The 20,719-nt window shown below is 36.3% G+C and overlaps 1 protein-coding gene across 1 annotated transcript in view; it reads right to left on the bottom strand.

Annotated features, from left to right (window-relative positions):
• LOC150109672 (neurobeachin-like protein 1) overlaps positions 1-20,719 on the bottom strand; it is a 1,254,229-nt gene that overhangs the window by 802,850 nt on the left and 430,660 nt on the right. Inside the window, exon 18 of the mRNA XM_090413954.1 lies at positions 11,552-11,671. Within this exon, the coding sequence (XP_090270080.1) occupies positions 11,552-11,671 (120 nt within the window). The remainder of the gene's footprint in view (positions 1-11,551; positions 11,672-20,719) is intronic.

Genomic DNA, 20,719 nt, shown 5'->3' with positions numbered 1-20,719 from the left:
TAGCGGATGAAGAGGATGTCTAAAAAGGATAACTTGTTGTCTTTTTCAATCTCCATGGTAAACTTAGTACGAGGATGTAAGGAATTGATTTTAGCTGAAAAGGAAGGTAAGGAATCTCTGTTGTGAGGTCACACTGAAAAGATGTCGACTACATATATCTAACCCAAAAGGATGGTTGAAGGAATATAGATGAACACAAGACGTCTTCTAGATGTTCCAAATAAAAGTTGGCTAAAGCAGGTGAAAGTGGACATCCCACAGCCGTTTCTTCCACTTGGTTGTAGAATTCGGTTTGACACAAGAAATATCCAGATTGCATCATGAAATCGAATCATTTTACAATATCCTGTGGGAAGATATCAGCAAGTAATTGTAAAGAGAGTGCTGAGGCCTTACTTCAACACACTAACTTAAATCGAAATGACTGTATATCCTTGTCAAAAATATGGAAAAGTTTAATCAGGAAAATGCATTAAAAGTTTTTTTTTTTTAATTGAGACCTTTAATTCTTACATTAGTCTAATGTTATCTTAAAATGAATTTATAAAATAAGATTGTTATATGAAATTGTGAATTAATACCTATAATTTATTCATCACTGATGAAATATACCTCTCTTTAATGCTTAGCAATGTAACATCACAGTGCTCATTCTACTTTTGAATGATCAATTGTTTGTATTCCACCTTGTAAAAACTGTTCCTATCAAGCCACTGAAGTAGTCTGTTAGTTTCAGATTGAAATATTTGGCAAACATTAAAATATTTTTGTGTTTAATGTGTTTATAATTCGAAATTTAATGTCACAAGTGTCTCTCAAGAATAGAGTTGCAGATCATCTAAACTTTTTATTTATTTTTTTCTTTCAATTGGCAAGTATTCCCTGGATTTTCTCATTCTCAAAACTGTTTCCATGATGTATTTTTTTTTTAAATTAAATCTGGGTTGGCAAAAAATCTGCTATCTTCTATCCAAAGCAAGAAAAAGCAATTCGGCAACAATTTTAGTAAGGAAGTCAAGTTAAAATGTAAATGGAGAACATTACAAGCATGGAAATTTTTCAAGCAATGATTACATGATAAAAAAAAATGAAAGCCTAGAAATTTTATAGCCATTCACTTCTTTGATGCAGTACAGCTTTATAGACTTTTTTTTTTTCATGAAAAAAAGGGATTTATGAAATTTAATGAATTTTTAAAATAATTCTTTGATCATCAAACAGGAGTATATACTGTATAATGTGGTAAAACGAGCCTCAGACTTATATATATATAAATATATAGTACTGTGTGCATATATAAATACACTGGTGTCCAAAAGCTGAGGACAAACTACATTTTTACCTGTATATGAAAAAGTTTCATGACTACAGTCAAATGTGAATATAAAAATTATAACACACCAAAAATGTGTAATAAATTGCATATAAATTAAATTGCAATATGTTTTTGGCATTTCTTAAGGATGTAGTTAAGGAATTAATGTACAGTGCGTACAGAAAACTATGCAGATAGACATTTCAGTAAGAAATACATCCACTGCAAGGTAGCTCTCATAATGTCATACCATGCTTAGCCCCTAATGATTCAAGAGTTCATGAGGCACATTGGCCCCCTCCTCCTCCCTTGTTTTTTTCTGGAGGGGAATTTCAAGCAGCAATGTGTCTCCCTATTGCGTCCCAAATGTGTTCTATGGGGATAAGTTCTGGGGAGCAAGCTGGCCACTCGATTCAATTAATATCCTTGGTCTCCAGAAGTATTTTCACTGCTCATTTATGATGTGGCATTGTCATCCATAAAAATGAATTCGTTGCCTACAGCACCACGGAACAATCAAACATGACACTGAAGAACTTCATTGCAGTATCGTTCACCAGTCGTAGTCCCTTTTTCCAGTACCTGTAGTTTGGTGCATCCATTAAGCATAATGTCTCCCCACACCATGACCTCAGCACCACCATATTTATCCCTTTCAAGAACATTCTCACAATGGCAAGCAGTACCACTTTCACGGCAGATCAAGTGTCGTCTAGAATCAGAAGAAAGTCTAAAATGACTCTCAACTCTAAAGAGTACATTGGCCCATTGTTGTCTTATCCAATGTTTATGGATACAACACCACCACTGAAAACATACTCTACAATGAATTGTGGATAAAGGGACACAGGCTACAAGCCTTCCGGCATATAGGCCAACTTGTTGCAGACATCTTGCTACAGTTTGTTGAGATATCCACCTACCTGTGCTTGAATGGAGCTGGCTTGCAAACTGTCTTGCTGTGGTGCATCGATTATATCAATTACAAAAATCTGTCTTTTTGCTCCATGGTAGAAAGAGGGTGATCTCTTTCTAACACTGCTCAGAGCCTAGATACAGCACTATGTGAGATTCCAAACTGCAATATCAGTAATTCTGTGGCCTTCTTCAAGCTTTCCAATAATTCTTCCCCACATGAAATCATCTAGATGATGCCTTTCAGACATCCAAGTTTGAAACTTTATTCCTTCACGAAAAGAACTTCCTTCAAACATAATTCGCTTAGTCTGAATTATGTTTGAACATTTTGCCTTTTATGCTGCTAAGTGCTACCATTTGTGTTAGATTAGAAATTTTGAATATATAGCTGCTTTCTACTCAAAATCATCAGTAATACAAATTGTCATAAACTGATTTGTCTGAATTTTGTGGTTGTCATCTTCAGAAATAGTGCTCCTCCTAAGGTTTTGGACACCAGTGTATGTATGCAAGAACACGTTTGTGTAACAGCACAATTTTCCTAAAGTGTGGGTAAAGGAGGAGAATCTGATTTCATTTAAGAGGAATCAAACTTCGTTTTAAAGAAATCCCATTGATAAAATTAAGGAAATTTCCTTAACTTTCTCCTACTAATACATTAATCAACGAAGAGAAAAAAAGTTATGGAAAGACTTTTTATGCCTTTCATACAGAGAAGTATATATTTTTAAGAATGGGAAGGAAATTCCACACATCTTACACACCATCATACATATGCCACAATTGTGTAAAAATACATGGGTATGATCAATGTCACTCGCTGTATGAAATGCACCATTTGTTCATGAGCAGTGGGGATGTTCAGCTTGTTTAACTTATTTAACTTAAGAAGCACTTTGGTGTTTATTTTTTAATTATTTCATCTGAGTGTCTATTAATTAAATGTGTGTATGCATGCATGCACCTCAGTGTTATTTTGTCATTTATATATATATATATATATATATATATATATATATATATATATTGTACATGGTATATCAATGGAGGCAGTATGTCCACTGTTACAACATGAAAAGTTTTGATAAACATAGTACGAATGGAATGTATGCACTGGTGAGAGTAAGTAATTAGGAAGAACAAAGGAGATGATTCAAAATGTGTGTTGATTAAGTAGAATGAAGATTATTGGTTGAATGAGAATGGAATTTCAGATGAAGAAGCAATGTGATGGAGTGGTAGGCTGCTAGTAGGCAAGAAGAAATCCAAGAATGAATGAAAGTATTATAGTATGTGATGATGTGATAAAGGTAAAAGGTAACAGTTGGAAATTTTAAGGCTAACACCACATAGTGTTGTGAAGACACCTGCCAAATAGTGGGACAGGTAAGAAATAAAACACGTGAAGAAGAAGTTAAGGAAGATACAATAAAGCAGACACATGTAAAAAAAAAAAGAAAAGAAAAGAAAAAGGCTATGGTGACATAGGGTGATTTCCATAATTAGGGGATGTGCTGGTTGCATGAGCAATGAAAGCATGTATCTGGGAATAGATTTGTGATATAACCGAGGGTATATGTAAACAAATAGGATGATTGGATAATATAACTGTGTTGGTTAGAATGAATGATATGTAACAGGTAAGACATGTGAGTATGAAAGTGTTGAGTGAGGGAGGGAAGAAACATCAAGATAATTAGTCTGATGTCATGGTATGACAGGAATGAGCTGAGGCAGCTGTAGTAGGAAGTTTTTTTTTTTTGCTTAGTTAGAAAGTAAATTATATTACACAAGAAATCATATTATTTTAATCCTTTACCCAAGAGTGACCATACAAAAGCTGGTGTGTGAAGTAACTTCATTAGTAGACTGCTTGTATACAGAGGCAGATAGCTTCGCATCAGATTATCTTAGTATCCCATAATGCATAGAGCACACTTGCTTGCGATGTACATATTGCTATACATTTCAGGAAGAATCACTACTCAGATTGGTTTGACCTTTATTGAGATCTCATTAGTGGGAGCCAAACCCATTAAGATACCAAGAGCTAAATCAATGTAGAAGTAATATTTTCATATACAAGTGAGCTATGCACCATGGGATACTAAAGCGATTTGGCCTGAAACCATCTGCTTGTCTATAGAAATAGCTTAGTTGTAAAGATACTTCATGTGCAAGCTTTGTTTGCTCACTTGGATAAAAGATTAAAACATTAATTATCAATTTTTGTCTTATGTATCATTTACTTCACTGAGAGCTGTGACTGCTAATAATTCAGTGAGCAGATAGTGTAGCAGAATGATGTGCAGTATGTTGATGTGTGGGGTGATTTGGAAGACCAAAAGAATTTATACTTGCAGATGTATTACACTTGAATGTGTTTAGTGTCAGGTGAATGTAAACAGTCAGGAAAATTAGATGTACTGGCAGTTACATAAAAGTATGAATGCTGCATTAATTACATTGAGACTAAGAGAGTATAATGACATTGAGAGAGAGAACAAGATCATGTTAAGGATAACCTTAGGAAAAAGGAACCAATTTAGTTAAGAAAAGAAAGCAAAAGCACTGGTCATGTTTTAAGAGTTACCTGAACACTCATCAGTCATGTGGTCAACAACATGGACATACACTAATGCTGAACCATTGAGAGTAAAGAAACTCTAAGGAGTACTTAACTTTGGTATATGAAGTAGAACCACATATTACTGAATTGGATATCCTTACAGGAAGAGTGTGCGAGGGATTCAGTGTATTTGGAAAGTATATTGAAGGGCAAGGAAGCACTACTGATGACTGAAGAGGAATTACATCCAACTATAATATAAATCTACAATTGGTAGTATGTGTAATACACACGACAGGTTAATGGTTGTCTGGTGTGAGATAGAAGTTAACAGGATAAAGGTACATAGTTGGATACCGTTACAAACCTGGGTCATCTCAAGAGCTTATGGATACAAGTAGGACTATCGTTATGGAAGATAGAATAAACAATAGTATTACTGAGGTATAACCACATCAAACAGCATGTGATGAAAGGGATTCATGGTGGCAGAATATCGAATCTGAGAAAAGTGTCCAAAAATGTCACCTCCCAATTAAAAAAACTGCATTTTTTTTTAATTGGGAGGTGACAATTTATGTGAATAGATTTAACTAATCTAAGATCACATGTGGAAATGAAAGTTACAGGAATCAGTACAGGGGAATCAAAAAGTATCTGAAGAAAACTATATCCAAATGAATCCCTAAGGCTAGGACAATAAATCATATGAGATTTAAATGGAAGAATGACATTTTAAATAAGAACCTTCACAGAAGGAGAATACTGTGAATCTGATATGAAAAGATGGTAATGAGGCATATAAAGAGAAGACTATGAAAGTTATGGTCATTCTGGGCAAAAAAGTATTAAAAGAAGTTAGCCAAGGAGATCAAAGGAAATCTAGCAGAATTTCATTGCCATGTAGCAAGTAAAAGGAAGAATGAGCATATAAAAATAACCTTAGAAAATGCAGAGGATAAGAAAATGGAAGTTGTGTTAGAAATAGCTGAGCAGATAAGTGTTCATCTTAAAATATATTCTGGCCAGACTCATTAGCTATCTGGATGCTGAGATGAAGATAACAAACAGACATAGGTAGATGAGTTACAGTTAAAGCAACTGCAAGGGCATGATTTGAATACAGTAGTCAGAATGACTGGATTATTATTATCATCATGGGCAACTCCAAGGAGTCCTTACTCATCGAGGGAGGCCCTAAACAACATGTAAAGCACTATCCAACATTTGCAGAGTATCTATCATACTTTGCTTTGAACTTATTCACAATCATGGCACCCCCAATAGACTCTGGCAACCTATTCCACTCATTCACCACTCTCCAAGCAAAAAACCTAGTTCTAACACACTTGCTAACTACACTCTTACTCAGTTTCCAAGGTTGGCCCATAGTTCTCCCACCACCAGACCTGTTCTGAAAAATTTCTTCTGAATTAAAAGCCTTCAGTAATTTGTACCTCAACCATATCCCCTTTTTTTGCTTGTTAACCACTTTCAATAACCCAAAATCTTCAACCTGTTCTCATAAGGTTCATTCCATAGACCTTCTACATCTTGGCCACTCGCCTTGGATTATCTCCACCTCTTCTGCATAGCCAAGAAACCTGCAATGCATATCTGCACTCAGTAGTCAAAATGAGATCTTATCAAGGCTCAATAAAGAGGAACAATAACCTGCTTGTCAAAGTATTCTTCAAGTAACCAAGTGATCTGATGAGCTGCTTTAGCCACTTTTGCTAGGTGTCCCCTAAACTTTAATGCCCTATCCACAAACACTCCCAAGTCTCCTGCTTCATCAATTTTCTGGAGTATACAGTACCACTAATGTAGTATACAGCTGATAATCTTTTCACTCCAAAATGCATAACCTTACACTTTGCCACATTAAAGTGATATCCAGTCTCCTTTGCTCAGACACCAGTTCTACCAGTTCTATTCAAATCATCCTACAAAATTTTGACATCATCTGTATTAACTATTGCTCTACCCAACTTTGCATCATCGGCAAATAACTGAACAGTTCCTCTCAGATCCTTTCCTATATCGTTAATGAACAAATTAAGTAGCAGCAGTCCAAGAACAGAGCCCTGCAGCATGCCACTAGACACAGGTCTTCTTTTGGACTCAACTCCTAAATAAACTACTCTCTGATATCTCTCCATCAACCACTCTCCTATCCATCTCACCAACCCTATATCCATTGCCATGTGTTGCAGTTTACTGATTAGAATTCCATGTGGTATCCTGCCAAAGGCCTTTGCAAAGTCCAGCATTATTAATGTAAACCTATTACTTTTATCCAACTCAGCTATCGCTGTATTATAAAACATAAGCAAGTTACTGAGGCATAATCTACCCTTCACAAAACCATGCTGCCCCTCTATCTCATTTCCATCTATCCATTCCTGTATTTTGCACTTGACCAACTTCTCCAATACTTTGATAACAGCTCTTAACATACTGATTGCTCAGTAATTTGCTACATCAGTCTTGGAGCCTCCTTTATATGCAATGAAACTATTTTCACCTCTTTCCAACTAACCTAACAACTAACTGAGTTGTTAGGTTAGTTCTTTCCAACAACTAACTGATACTTAGATTAAACAATATGGTCAAGGGCACTGACCATTCCTTTGCCGCTTCACATAAAACTCAAGCTGATATGCCATCCAATCCCACAGCTGTATTCACATTAAGATTCTGTAATACGCTATTCACCTCCATTTCATTTACCTCAGTTCCCGTATAAGCCATTGGTTCCCTCATTCCTGCAATATCACCACCTGAATGATATACTCTTGCATAGTGTTCACTTAGTAATTCCATTATTTTGACTGATTCAGTTACCTCCCTACCATCGGCATTCCTTAAAATCATTCTGCCGTATACATTCTTTCTTTTACTTGCAGCATATCGAAAGAACTGTTTGGGATTCTCTTTAGCCTGCATTGTTAACTTCCTTTCATAATCTGCTTTTGCCTTTCTTATCACACTGGTTACCCTTCTGGCCTGTGCCTTAATATTACGGGCAACTCCAGGGAGTCATTAGACTCATTGAGGGAGGCCCCACATATTCATCACAACTATTCGACATTCATACAGTATCTATCATACCTCGCCTTAAACTCGTTCACCGTCACAGCATCCACCACAGACTCTGGCAGCCCATTCCACTCATTCACCACTCTAAAAGTAAAGAACCCAGCTCTAACACCTTTACTAACCACACTTCTGCCCAGTTTCCATGGATGTCCCCTAGTCCTCCCACAACCAGCCCTGTTCTCAAAAATATCTTCTGAATTAATTTTATAGAAACCCTTCAGTTTGAATGTCTGAATCATATCTCCCCACCTCTGCCTATCAACCAATTTTTGCAACCCACAAATCCTCAATTTGTTCTCATAAGGTTCATTCCACAGACCTGGTATCATCTTGGTCACTCGCCTCTGGATCCTCTCCACCTCCTCCCCATCAAGAAGAAACCTAGGTAACCAAATCTGGGCACAGTGGTCGAGATGGGGTCTTATCAAGGCTTGATACAGAGCAACAATAACCTGCTTGTCTCTGCTTGTCAACGTATTCTTCAGCAACCAAGTGATTTGATGAGCTGATTTGGCCAGCCACTTTTGCAATGTGCCCCCTAAACTTCAACTCTTTATCCACCAACACGCCTAAATCTCGTGCCTCATCAATTTCCTGGAGTACAGTTCCACCAATGTAGTAAACTGCTGCTAATCTTTCCACCCCAAAATGTATAACCTTACATTTTGCCACATTAAATTGACATCCATTCTCCTTAGCCTAGACCTCCAATCTATCCAAATCATCTTGCAAAATTCTGACATCATCTGCATTCACTATTGCCCTACTTTTGCATTATCTGCAAACAAATGAACTGTTCCTCTCAGATCCTTTCCTATATCATTAATGAACAATTAAACAGCAGTGGTGCAAGAACAGATCCTTGTGGCACACCACTAGTCACAGGCCGTCTTGTGGACTCATTTTCATTTTACTGTTCATGTGCCTGCAGGTCACCTTTCTCCTTAAATTCCCTCCACAATTGTTTCTTTTTTTAGAAGTTCCAGTTTGATGGTGTTATTCATCCATTTAACTTCAACTTGATTTACTCTCCTGACTCTAGGTATACATTTTGCCAATACCTCCCTCAAACACTCCTTTATCACTTCCCATGCACTAGCAACATCCAGCCCATGCAGTTTTACATGCCATGGCACTGACCCAAGCAATCTCCTAAGCTTTTCATACTCACCAGCCCAGCAATCTCACATATACCCTGTCTTAACTGAAAATTCCACCTGTTTAGCCACCTCCCAGGTCAAGACCATATGATCCCTCCCATCAACTTGTGGAAATGTGGTCATGTTGAAAGTTTATTTTTCACTTGGTTAGAGTATAATAAATTTAGTTTAATCCTTTATCCAAGTGTGAGCAAACAAAGTTTGCGCCTGAAAATATCTTCAGGACTGGAATAAGGTGGTACAACACCAGGGCACTCCTTGCAAAGGTGGAACAAGCTACCAACTCCTATCTCAGTATCTCCCATAATGCAAAACACATCTCCTTGCGGATATGTCTAATGTTATGCATTAAGGGAAGGGCCACAACCCAGATTAGTTTCGACCTTTATTGAAGTCTCTTCAGTGGGAGCCAGGCGTAGTAATTTATTAAAAAAGGGTGGCACACCATTTGGCAACTCCTATAGGTAGAGATGACCTGCTAATGCTTCTGCTTGGTATCTCCACTTGGGCCTGGCTCCCACTGAAGAGACCTCAATAAAGGTCGAAACTAGTCTGGGTTGTGGCCCTTCCCTTAATGCATAACATTAGACATATCCGCAAGGAGATGTGTTTTGCATTATGGGAGATACTGAGATAGGAGTATTGGTAGCTTGCTCCACCTTTGCAAGGAGTGCCCTGGTGTTGTACTACCTTGCCCCAGTCCTGAAGATACTTTCAGGTGCAAACTTTGTTTGCTCACACTTGGATAAAGGATTAAACTAAATTTATTATGAAATGTGGTCATATTTGTTATAGACAAATTCTCAGATGCATTTACTAGATTGAGAACGCTTGAACCCCTAGAATATTTCATTTCATGCTGTCTCAGGTAATTATCACTTAATAACTGCATAAAATCCATTTCCTTCCTCCCATGTGTCCTCTCCTCTTTCCAATCTATGTTGCCATGATTGAAATCCCCCATACTAATTACTTCTCCAATCATTGAGTCTATTTGTGATGCATACTATCTCCATTATCTTTTCCATTCCCTGGTCTATAGTAACATCCAACTATATATTTTGTTCTGTTGGCCTCAATCTCACACCAGATAGCCTCAAATGTGCTGTTTTCACTGTCCTGCAGTTGAACTTCTACTATCTCATCAATAACACACCTCTCCCCATTCTTTTCTCTCTATCCTCCCTGAACACACTACCCTTCACATTCTATCCCACTAACTATATCATCTGTTAGCCATGTCTCACTGGATGGATGGAATTAGCAATGACCTAGTTGTTATGAGTTTCTACTCATGAATAATTCCATTGCAATCAGTCAATTCCATTATACAAGAGTTGAGTTCGGCCTCATGCAACAATTTATACATTACTTATAGATTACTGTCCCCCACCTCCCCAAGATAGGTCTTACTTTGGCAATCTGCTCATATTCTATAATAGAATAACAGAGATAAGAGGAATCGATATACCATAATACTACATTTTGGCAGGGCATTCGATAGCATTCCACATGCGAGGTTGTTATACAAACTCAAAGGGTAAACAAAATAGACTTGTGAGATGGATAGGATAGTGGCTAATTTACAGGTATGAGAAAATGATATATGGAGATGCTTAACACAGAAAAGGAGGATAGCCAGTGGTGTACTGGCTACCTTTGGCTGTACTTGGACCATTGTTGTTTTAATATGTACATTATTGATGCTGGGATGGTCTGAGGAGGGGGGGGGATATCTAGTTATTTGCAGATGAGGCCAGGGAAATTTTTGCCAGGGAAAAAACCTAAAGGCAGATTGAAGGCACAGTTATGCCCCCACCCCACACACACACACCAATCTTTTCCCAGAAGCATTGTTAAAACACTGCCTTAAACTTTGCCCTTTAGTTCACTGTGAAGTTTTCAGGTAAGTGGCATTAATTTACACTATCGCAACATTTCAAAATTTAAAGATTAATTCTGCATTTTAAATTTTATAATTTCATACTCTTCCAGTTCTTTCTTATATGTCTTCCATTATTGTTTGCATTTGAGCTTCATGCTGTTGTTTTGCATTTTTTGTGTTTTGGTTGACCAAAAAAAAATGCAAAACAACGACAACATAAAGAACATTTGTTTCATGCTGTTGTTGTTTTGCATTGACTGATGTACATTTGTTCTTCATGTTGTTGTTGTTCTGCATTGATTGATGTGTACGGATGATAGAAGACAACAACAACAACAACATTTGTGTTATGTCATCAATGTACAATTTCCTTTGCTCTGCCTTCTGCAATTTTCTTTGTTGAAATATGGTTTCTGCCATATATAAACAATGTTCTGTCATCAGCATATGATTTTCCATTTCCTCTGTTATTTGCAAAGGTTTTGAACTTTTAGTGTATGTAATAGTTTGCTATAGTTGCATTTTCTATAGTGTATGTCTATTCTATTTTACAATTTATATTTAATTTTAGACATTACTCAATATTCATTTTTACTACACACCTCTGACAATGAAGGAAACTTGAGTTGAGCTGTTAATTTGTGACGACAATCAACATAAACAGTCACAGAACTTTGAATAAATGGACGCCTCGCAGGAGAGTAACAAATATCTACAGAATGCTGTTAAAGAAAATAGCAGATACACTTTAGTATACAACACTTATCATATCAGTCTGATATATAGCTACTCTACAACAGGCACTATGTTCAAACAACAAAAAAAAAAGTTAAAATGAATACACAATAACAAATACATAATGGAATCGCTCTTCCTTAAAATTGTAAACTACTAATGTTACTATTATTATTATTGCTATTGTACAGGCTCCTTCAGTTAATGGTAGCTCATTTCATATACTCACCATGTCATGAGAAAAACGACTTCACATGCATCCTAATGATGCTCTTACTCAGTTTCAAGGTCATCCCCCCCCCCCAATATGCAACAAGAACTGCAAATCTTATTCATGTCTATTCTGTAAGATGCCTTCACTAACGTATATGTTTCTATCATATCTCTTATGTACAATTCCATAGGCCTGATATACCTGCTCCTGGATCTTTTCAATTGTCTTCATCTTTTCTGAAAGCAGTTGACCAAATCTTGGCACCAGTAGTCAAGATTTGGTCTTATCAAAGCCTCATTATAGAAATAAAGAATAATTTCCTTATTCCCGAGTTGGTGTTCTCTTTGACATTACAGTCATCCAATGTTATGACCACCTGTGCAGGACGATTGCTAAACATTAACACTTTGTCTACCATCATGCTCAGGTCTCCAGCTTCATTAACCACTTGTAGCGAGTTACAATTATTAAAATAAAATAATCTGCTTGCAATATATCCTACGTCCAAACTGCATAACCCTTGCATGCAGCAATGCTGCACTAACGTTGTCATTTGCCCATAGAACCAGTTTGTGAATCAGCCGGCAAGGATTCTGTATCCGAAATGTCCCTTATACCATTAATATTCAACTGTTAGTAAATAACTGTATAATAATAATAATACAATTATTATTAGTGAAATAATATTTGGTTTACAGATCAAGTATTGATAAAATTTATTAACTCTACCAACTAGTTTCAAGAAGCCTAGAAATCAGGCAAAAGGAGCACATTGGCTACGTAAAAAACAACAGACAGGACATTTCTGGCCTATCGTCTCATTTCTCTACAACTAACCATGTCATCGAGTGGAACAAAAGCTGTTCCCCTTACATAGAGGAAAACTACCATTCAAGAATTTTCAAAGAAGCAGCCACATTCGCTCATTCTACTGTTAACCTTAACAGAAATCAAGGTTTTACACTCCCAGAGATATGGAAAACCCCAAATTAATCTCTAAAAATACAAGAAATGAACTTTAACACAAACTACAGGAAGTTCCTTAGCAACAGCTAGCTAACCTTGTACACGCAATACATGTTTCACTCACATTCGATGCTATTTTATTTGTAATTATTCTTGTCAGTTTTACAGTTACTCATAATTGCGAGATTGTTTTAAGCCTATATGTCAGTGCCCTGAAGATGCCAACAGTTAAAGTGTGATGAAACTAGTTGGTAGAGTTAATAAATTTTTATCAATACTTGATCTGCAAACCAAATATTATTTCACTAATTCATATGATCAAAAAAATAAATCTTCATTACAATTATTATTATTAAAATACCCTGGATCAGAGATAGTTGTAGAAAGTTTTTCTCTTATTCATTTATAAAGTAAATTATATTTACCAAGAAATTATATTCGTGTTTAATCCTTTATCCAACTTTATACTCAAACAAAAAACTTGGTACAACTATCTCCAATCCAGAGTATTTTCATAATAAAGCAATGCACCTGTTTCTCCTACTATACAGATAGTATGTGACTTCTGCATTAATTCAACTTTCATATCTTTCTGGATATGTATAACCAACTGCACTTAGGTGCAGGTAGTTATTCACAGTAGTACTTTAGAGAACAAACAACATCAGAACAACAAAATAAATAAATAATTCACTGAAGTTACTAATATTTTACTGGATTTCACACTAGCAGCTTCACAACACACTGTGGTTAAGGATCTTAAAACGTGCTTCACAGGAGATCATTTAATCCTAATGATGGTTATAACCAGGACTCCAGAAATACAATTTAAATCTACATGGCACAAAACAATTTTACTTGCCCAAGGTATTGGTCTACTGTATATAAATATTGTTATAAGTGATTAAAAAAAATTTTTTTAAATAGAAAAAAATAAATGTTATGTTGGCAAAACAAAGTAATACATTCTTTAATTCTCACTATACATTACACATAATTATACAGACATATGTTTTCCTTTAATTTGGGTTTAAAATGTATGTCACAGCTAAGTTTGTGTTTTCTTTTGTTTACTGTTCATAATGAAGGGCGAATTTACATTAACTATCCATAAATAATAATTTGTTAGGAAAGATAAATAATAAAATGCACTAACGCAAGAAAGTAGTAGCACTTGATGTGAAGCTAGACTCACTTTTCACAATGCACTCAATCATGTGATACAATCTTTGCAAGATAATTGGTTTTTTTTTAATTTTCATTATGTAAATTAGGTAATTAATTTACTTAACAATTATATTAATTCTGTTGTGAGGTGTGAAAATAAGCTTAGGACAATACCATATTATGATTATGCACATACTTAAGAGAAAGTGTAAGAAGATGTATACACATATTACAGTATTTAATTAGATTGTGTTAATTTTAATTTGTGTTTATAATTACTGGTTCAATTTTTTTAATGAAATTATATTGTGAGAAAAGTACAACTTTTTTTTTAAATAAAAATTATCTATTATATTATCATGCATACTGTAATATATAAGTAAAATTATACTGCACTAAACAAAGGTGTTGATGTGATTAAAAAATTTATCAGAAATGATAACTAATTTAATTTAATGTATTCGTGATATGAAAAACTTGCACACCACTCGAAGTGTGCAAGATTTATTTTCAAGTAAAGGAACATAACTATAACATGTAATGACGGCTCATTTTTCTCGCTTCATGACAAACAAAAACAGAAAGTAATGTATGGATTATGCATGTAGTGAAAAAGAACACTATAATACTGCCATGAGAGAAATGAGGGGATTTTTGAAAATTCAAGAGCAAATATTTATGAAGTTTTTCATATAGAAAGAATATCAAATGTCAACTTTTTAATTACTACAAAAAATGAATACTTTCACGCAAAAAAAAAAATAAAGTTCTGAACCTTAAAGGAGATAAAAAGGATAAAAGAAATTGAAGATGATTAGCTTACATTATAACTTTAAGAGAAAACCAGCAACTAAAATTGGAAGCATTTTTGTATTTCTTTAAAAGGGAACACTGCAATATTGAATTAAGGATTCAGATCCAGAATTTAATATATTCGTTGTCAGCCACCCATGATCAAATAATTTGACATTGAATGAGATGATATATTAAATTAGAAAAAAAAAGTGCAAATGTGCAAAAAATAATATACACTGCTTGGAAAGAAGCCAGCAGACACCATAGGGTGAGGAACAAACAGCCATGGTGCCCACCTTAAGATGTAGGACCTCTCCTTTCACTGTTATGAAAGGAGAGGTCCTACTTTTATGCTACTGTAGCAATTCTATGGAGCATACTTTCCACAAGCATACAATAGCGATCAATAGGAATTTGGACCATTCTTCCTGTACAATGAGGAAGATGAACTGCAACGAGGTCCTGATCTTTCATGAAGTAGACATCCTTTGACCTTAACCAAAGTTCCTATTCATCCCACAGATGTTCAATAGGATTGAGATATGGCATACTTTCCATAAGCATGCAATGGTGATCAATGGGAATTTTGGACCATTCTTCCTGTAGTCACGTAATGAGGTCCTAGTCTGTTGTGAAGCAGATGTCCTTTGACCTAACCCTACTCCAGTTCATCTTACAGATGTTCAACAGGGTTGAGATCAGGGCTCTATGGAGGCCAATCAAGTGTGGCGACCATACAGTTACAGCAGCAGTCTTATGACACAGTGCATTGTTTTACTCTTTCAGCAAAACAATGCACTGTGTCATAAGGCTGCTGCAACTGTATGGTTTGTGGATATCAATATATATGTTGATATCCACAATATATATATAATAATGGTCAGTTCTGCAGAAACACAACAAAGTAGGAAGCACTGCATTGTCCAGAATGTTCAGTTACCTCTTGAAGTTCAATGTTCATGGCACCACAAACAGGAGTCCAAGGCCAAACTAGGTAAAACAGGCCCATACCATCACATTGCCACCTCCAAATTTCACAGCTGGGGTTATGCATTCCGGTAAGAGATGTTCACTGGGCATCTGCAACATCTAAACCAGTCTATCTGCTCAGTAGAGCATGTAGCATGATTCGATGCTACATGCTACTCCATAACACAGCTTTCCAAGCTTCCACATCCCATTGTACATGCTCTCTGCACCACTGAAGACGATGCTACATGTTGGTTTGAGCTGTGTGGAGCTTGCATATTGTGGTCCAATCAAGAAAACCCATGTTGTGAGCCCTGATTCTGAATGTTTTTGTGCAGATTCATGTTCAAGTTGATGCCCGGAACTCTGCATTCAATGTGTTGGTCGATGAATGGTGGTTTTTACAAATCCTTCGTAGCACCTTATGGTCACATTCGGTGAGCGTGGTGGGTCGTCCACTGCTTACAGCACTTGCAGTTGACTCCCTGCACTTCCATCTCAGTATGGTATTATTGATCGTTGATCTGGGATGGTCCAATTTGTCAACAATGTTCCAAACAGATAAGCCTGCAACATGGCATCCTATCACAATGCCTTTTTCAAACTCTGTCAGCTATCTTGTTGCAATCATTTTCACCTGGACACAGTTGCACTGACTTGGAAGCATCACATTCCGCCAATTTATATTATTGGTGGAACTTATTCTGCCATGATATAAATAATGTAAATAATTTATATTATTTATATCATGGCAGTATAAATATTTTCACCTGGACACAGTTGCACTGACTTGGAAGCATCACATTCCACCAATTTATATTATTGGTGGAACTTATTCTGCCATGATATAAATAATATAAATAATTTATATTATTTATATCATGGCAGTATAAATTGGCGGAATGTGATGCTTCCAAGTCAGTGCAACTGTGTCCAGGTGAAAATGATTGCAACAAGATAGCTGACAGAGTTTGAAAAAGGCATTGTGATAGGATGCCATGTTGCAGGCTTATCTGTTTGGAACACTGTTCCAAACAGATAAGCAAAACAAACACATAACTCGTTACATGGTACAATGCACCTTGCCCATGAGTGTCTGTTGACTTCTTTCCAAGCAGTGTATTTTGAATGCATTTAGAACTAGGCTGAAAATTCATTTGCCACTTGCCTGTAGCAAGTGGATTTCAGAAGGAGCCCTGGTTACAACTGTAGTTAATGATATTATGAAGGATTTCACAGGAGAACATTTAATCCTGTGAAACCTTTACCTTGTGAAAAATTAATCATTTACAGAGTGATTAGAATAGACTAGAAGCGTGAGAAAATAATGGCTATCAATTCAATGTTAGTGAGTGTAAATTTATACATTTTAGTGATGACATATTCAATAGCATATTATATTGATGGGATTATTCTTGGAGTAACTGACATGGCTAGAAAGCTTGGAGTTATAGTGGATAGAAAGTTCACGGGTCACATAACGAAAATTGCAAATACAACTCAAAGAATAATTGTAATGCTGAAACGATCACTGGCATGTAAGGATATGAAAGCCATTTTGCATCTTTACAAGTAAAGAATATGACTATACCTGAAATTACTGCAAATAGATTTGGTCTCCTGGGTCACAAAGAGATAAAGAAACTGCAGAAAGGCTGAAAAGAAGAGTTACAAAGATAATACCAGGAGTATGGAATATAGATTACAAGGATAGATTGAAAGTATGTTGACCAGACACTAGTACACAGAAGAAAGAGAGATGATATGATAAAGGTCTATAAACTTTTGAGAGGACACACTATAGGAAATAGGTTGATGAAATTTTTTATTGAAAATAGGGAGACGACAAGGGGTATCCATGGAAGTCACGTTTATATGCAGTTAAGAGGTGGGAGCTAGATTCTTCTCTCACAGAACCATGAGCAAGTGGAACAGTTTGCCTATTGAAGTAGTGAGTGCATCTATTGTGAAGGAATTAAGAGAAGGTCTAACAGTTAGTGTGGTCTAATGGATTTTTTACAACACTCAAAAAGAATTAAAATAGAATTTAATACTTCCTATATTTCGTCCTAGTCACTAGGACATCTACGGGGATTACAAAAACAATTAATGTAACATATGCACAAATAACAAACAATACTAAGCCCAACCACGTAGGTGACTAAAGTCCTATCTAGGTAGAGCACCCTCTAAGGGCAGTAGTAGGTGGCCTGGAATGTAAGGTGGGAACTCTGGTGATGAGTGTTTCCCAAATCTTCGGAAGCTTAATGCAATCATATTTATTGAGATTTGGATGGTTTTTGAGAGCTGCTGCTGCTTCTAAGTAAAGTCTCTCAAGAAAGAGAGACTTTACTTAGAAGCAGCAGCAGCTCTCAAAAACCATCCAAATCTCAATAAATATGATTGCATTAAGCTTCCGAAGATTTGGGAAACACTCATCACCAGAGTTCCCACCTTACATTCCAGGCCACCTACTACTGCCCTTAGAGGGTGCTCTACCTAGATAGGACTTTAGTGTCACCTATGTGGTTGGACTTAGTATTGTTTGTTATTTGTGCATATGTTACATTAATTGTTTTTGTAATCCCCGTAGATGTCCTAGTGACTAGGACGAAATATAGGAAGTATTAAATTCTATTTTAATTCTTTTTGAGTGTTGTAAAAAATCCATTAAGCCTCCAACTCACAGCACTTAAGCCTCTACACACGTAAATTAGTGTGGTGTGGCCTACCTTGACAAGTAAGTCCCTGACTCCTTGGGGGGGGGGGAATAATAATAATAACAATGGCCTATCATGCTGTCCTCTGGACGACAGATAAAAAAAAAACAAAGCTACAGAAAAGATTGCTAAACGCGATCTTAGAATGACTGTGTTCCAGACTGAGACAAATTAATGCAACCATACTTACTAAAGTTAGGGGAGTGTTTCATAGCTGATTCTAAAAAATAATTTCTCAAATCTATAGCAATGGCTATGCAGCACAGTAATCGTCTTCAATTTAATCCTGTGTGAAACAGTATCCTGGAGCATCTGCTGTTCCTGACCTGACATATAGATGACTGTGAATGTAGTTCTTATGTTCTTTAAGGCAAACATTAACAGATGTTTGCCTTAAAGAACATAAGATGTTCTTTAAGGCAAACATCTGTTCAAAGCTGGTCTGTTCAAAGCAGGCACAAAGAACATTATATACTCCAGGATGTGCAAGAAGACGAGGCTGATCCTCTACCTAGGTGTGAGCGAGTCCATGCAGGAATTCAATTTCAGTCATTTTGTGAAATGTGAGGTGTGCTATATGTACTCATTTGATTATATAGATAAATTGTGGATATTTAAGGTAGATGCAGGGTGTGTGCAAAATGTGAGCTCAATGAGGATTTGAGGAGTGTGAATATGTTGATAACTGAAAGTGTTAGTAGCAAGAATGCCACAAGGAGGATGACTGTTCGTCTAGAAAAGGACGATGTAAAAGAGTAGTGAAAAAATATTTTAAAAATTCTGAAAAAGAGAACAAGCCATCTGAGAAACTTAACAATCAATGCTAAGAAAGACAAAAGTGATGCAAATGTAGCAGAAGTTACAAAAGAAAGTGCAGTTAAAGATAAGGTGGTGAGTGGCGTCGACTTTGAACAAGCGTGTATGACACAAGGTTCAAAAGTTCAAAAATTCGAAATAATGAATGACAGTGAAAATGAGATGAAAGATTCGAAAGATTGGTTGGTAAAAATGAGACAAGAGATGAAATGGATGCAGAATGAAGTTGAGAGAATTCGAGATATGTATGGAAAATGATGAAAACAAATAATGTTGGTAGAAAAGAGGTAACAAAAGACCCACCACTGGCGTTGTATGGTGATTCAATTATTAAAGGTGTACTAGATGAGAGAATGCATAAATTATGTTTTACTGGAGGTAGAATGAGTAGAGTGATTGAAGAATTAGATATGAGAAGTAAGTGAGCAAAAAAGTTGGCAGGTGTAATAGGTACAAATGACTTGACCGCAAACAAAGAACATGTCAGATTGATTATTGGGAGGTTGTTGAGATGGATAAAAGAGAATAGTGTGATAGGAAAGGTAGTAAGCGTATTGCCCAGATATGACAGAAGTGAGATGGGTGGAGAGCAAGGATTATGAATGATATGTTAGCAGACATGTACAAGGAGAAAGGAGTGCAGTTTGTTAATATGTGTGGAATGAATTTGAAGGATGAAGTGAACTGTATAGGAGTGATGGACTGCATTTAAGTGGTTTTGGTGTGAGTCAATTGGAGAGACTACCGCTGGAAGGTAGAGAAGTGAGTGAAGAGAATGAATCTGATCAAGTAAATAGCGATGCGGAAGAACGGGAAAGAAGAAAGAAGAGATTGAAGAGGTGGTTGTGAATGAGGAAGTTAGCAGCAAGAGTATAGACAGACGGGAAAACAGGGAAGCTCAGCATGGACAGAGGAACACAGTGTAAGAAAGGTAGATACTCCAAGAGGATGTGAATGCATGTGTATACAAAAAAGGAAGGGGAGGACCTCGGATCAAGGGAAAACAGTTGGATCTGAAGAAGGTTCGAAGATGAATAAGGAGAAAAAGAAATGGCTTGAGTTAAGAATGGAGAAGTCACTTCTAATAATTAGTGTCAGTGGAACTAAGTATAGATCCAGGAATAAGCTGCTATGTTTGTATATGAATGCTAGAAGTGTAAGAAACAAGGCAAATGAAATAGTTGCATTAATTGAGTCTATTCACATAAAAATTGTTGGAATAAGTAAGACATGGTTGGATGAGGACGACATCCTGACAGGAATGCAGATGGAAGGATATGATGTGAGGATAAAAAGGGAGGGGGGGGGTTCTATTAATGATAGAGAAAGAGTTATGTCCATACAACAAACTGGAGATGCAAGAGAAAAATAGTGCCAGTGGTTTTGAG

Source organism: Typopeltis vanoorti, chromosome 2 (assembly GCF_054136105.1).
Source record: "Typopeltis vanoorti isolate ZY-2024b chromosome 2, IOZ_Tvanoo_1.0, whole genome shotgun sequence".
Taxonomy (NCBI): Eukaryota; Metazoa; Arthropoda; class Arachnida; order Uropygi; family Thelyphonidae; genus Typopeltis; species Typopeltis vanoorti.
Note: the sequence above shows the minus strand (reverse complement) of the source record. Positions and strands in the feature narration are given on the sequence as shown.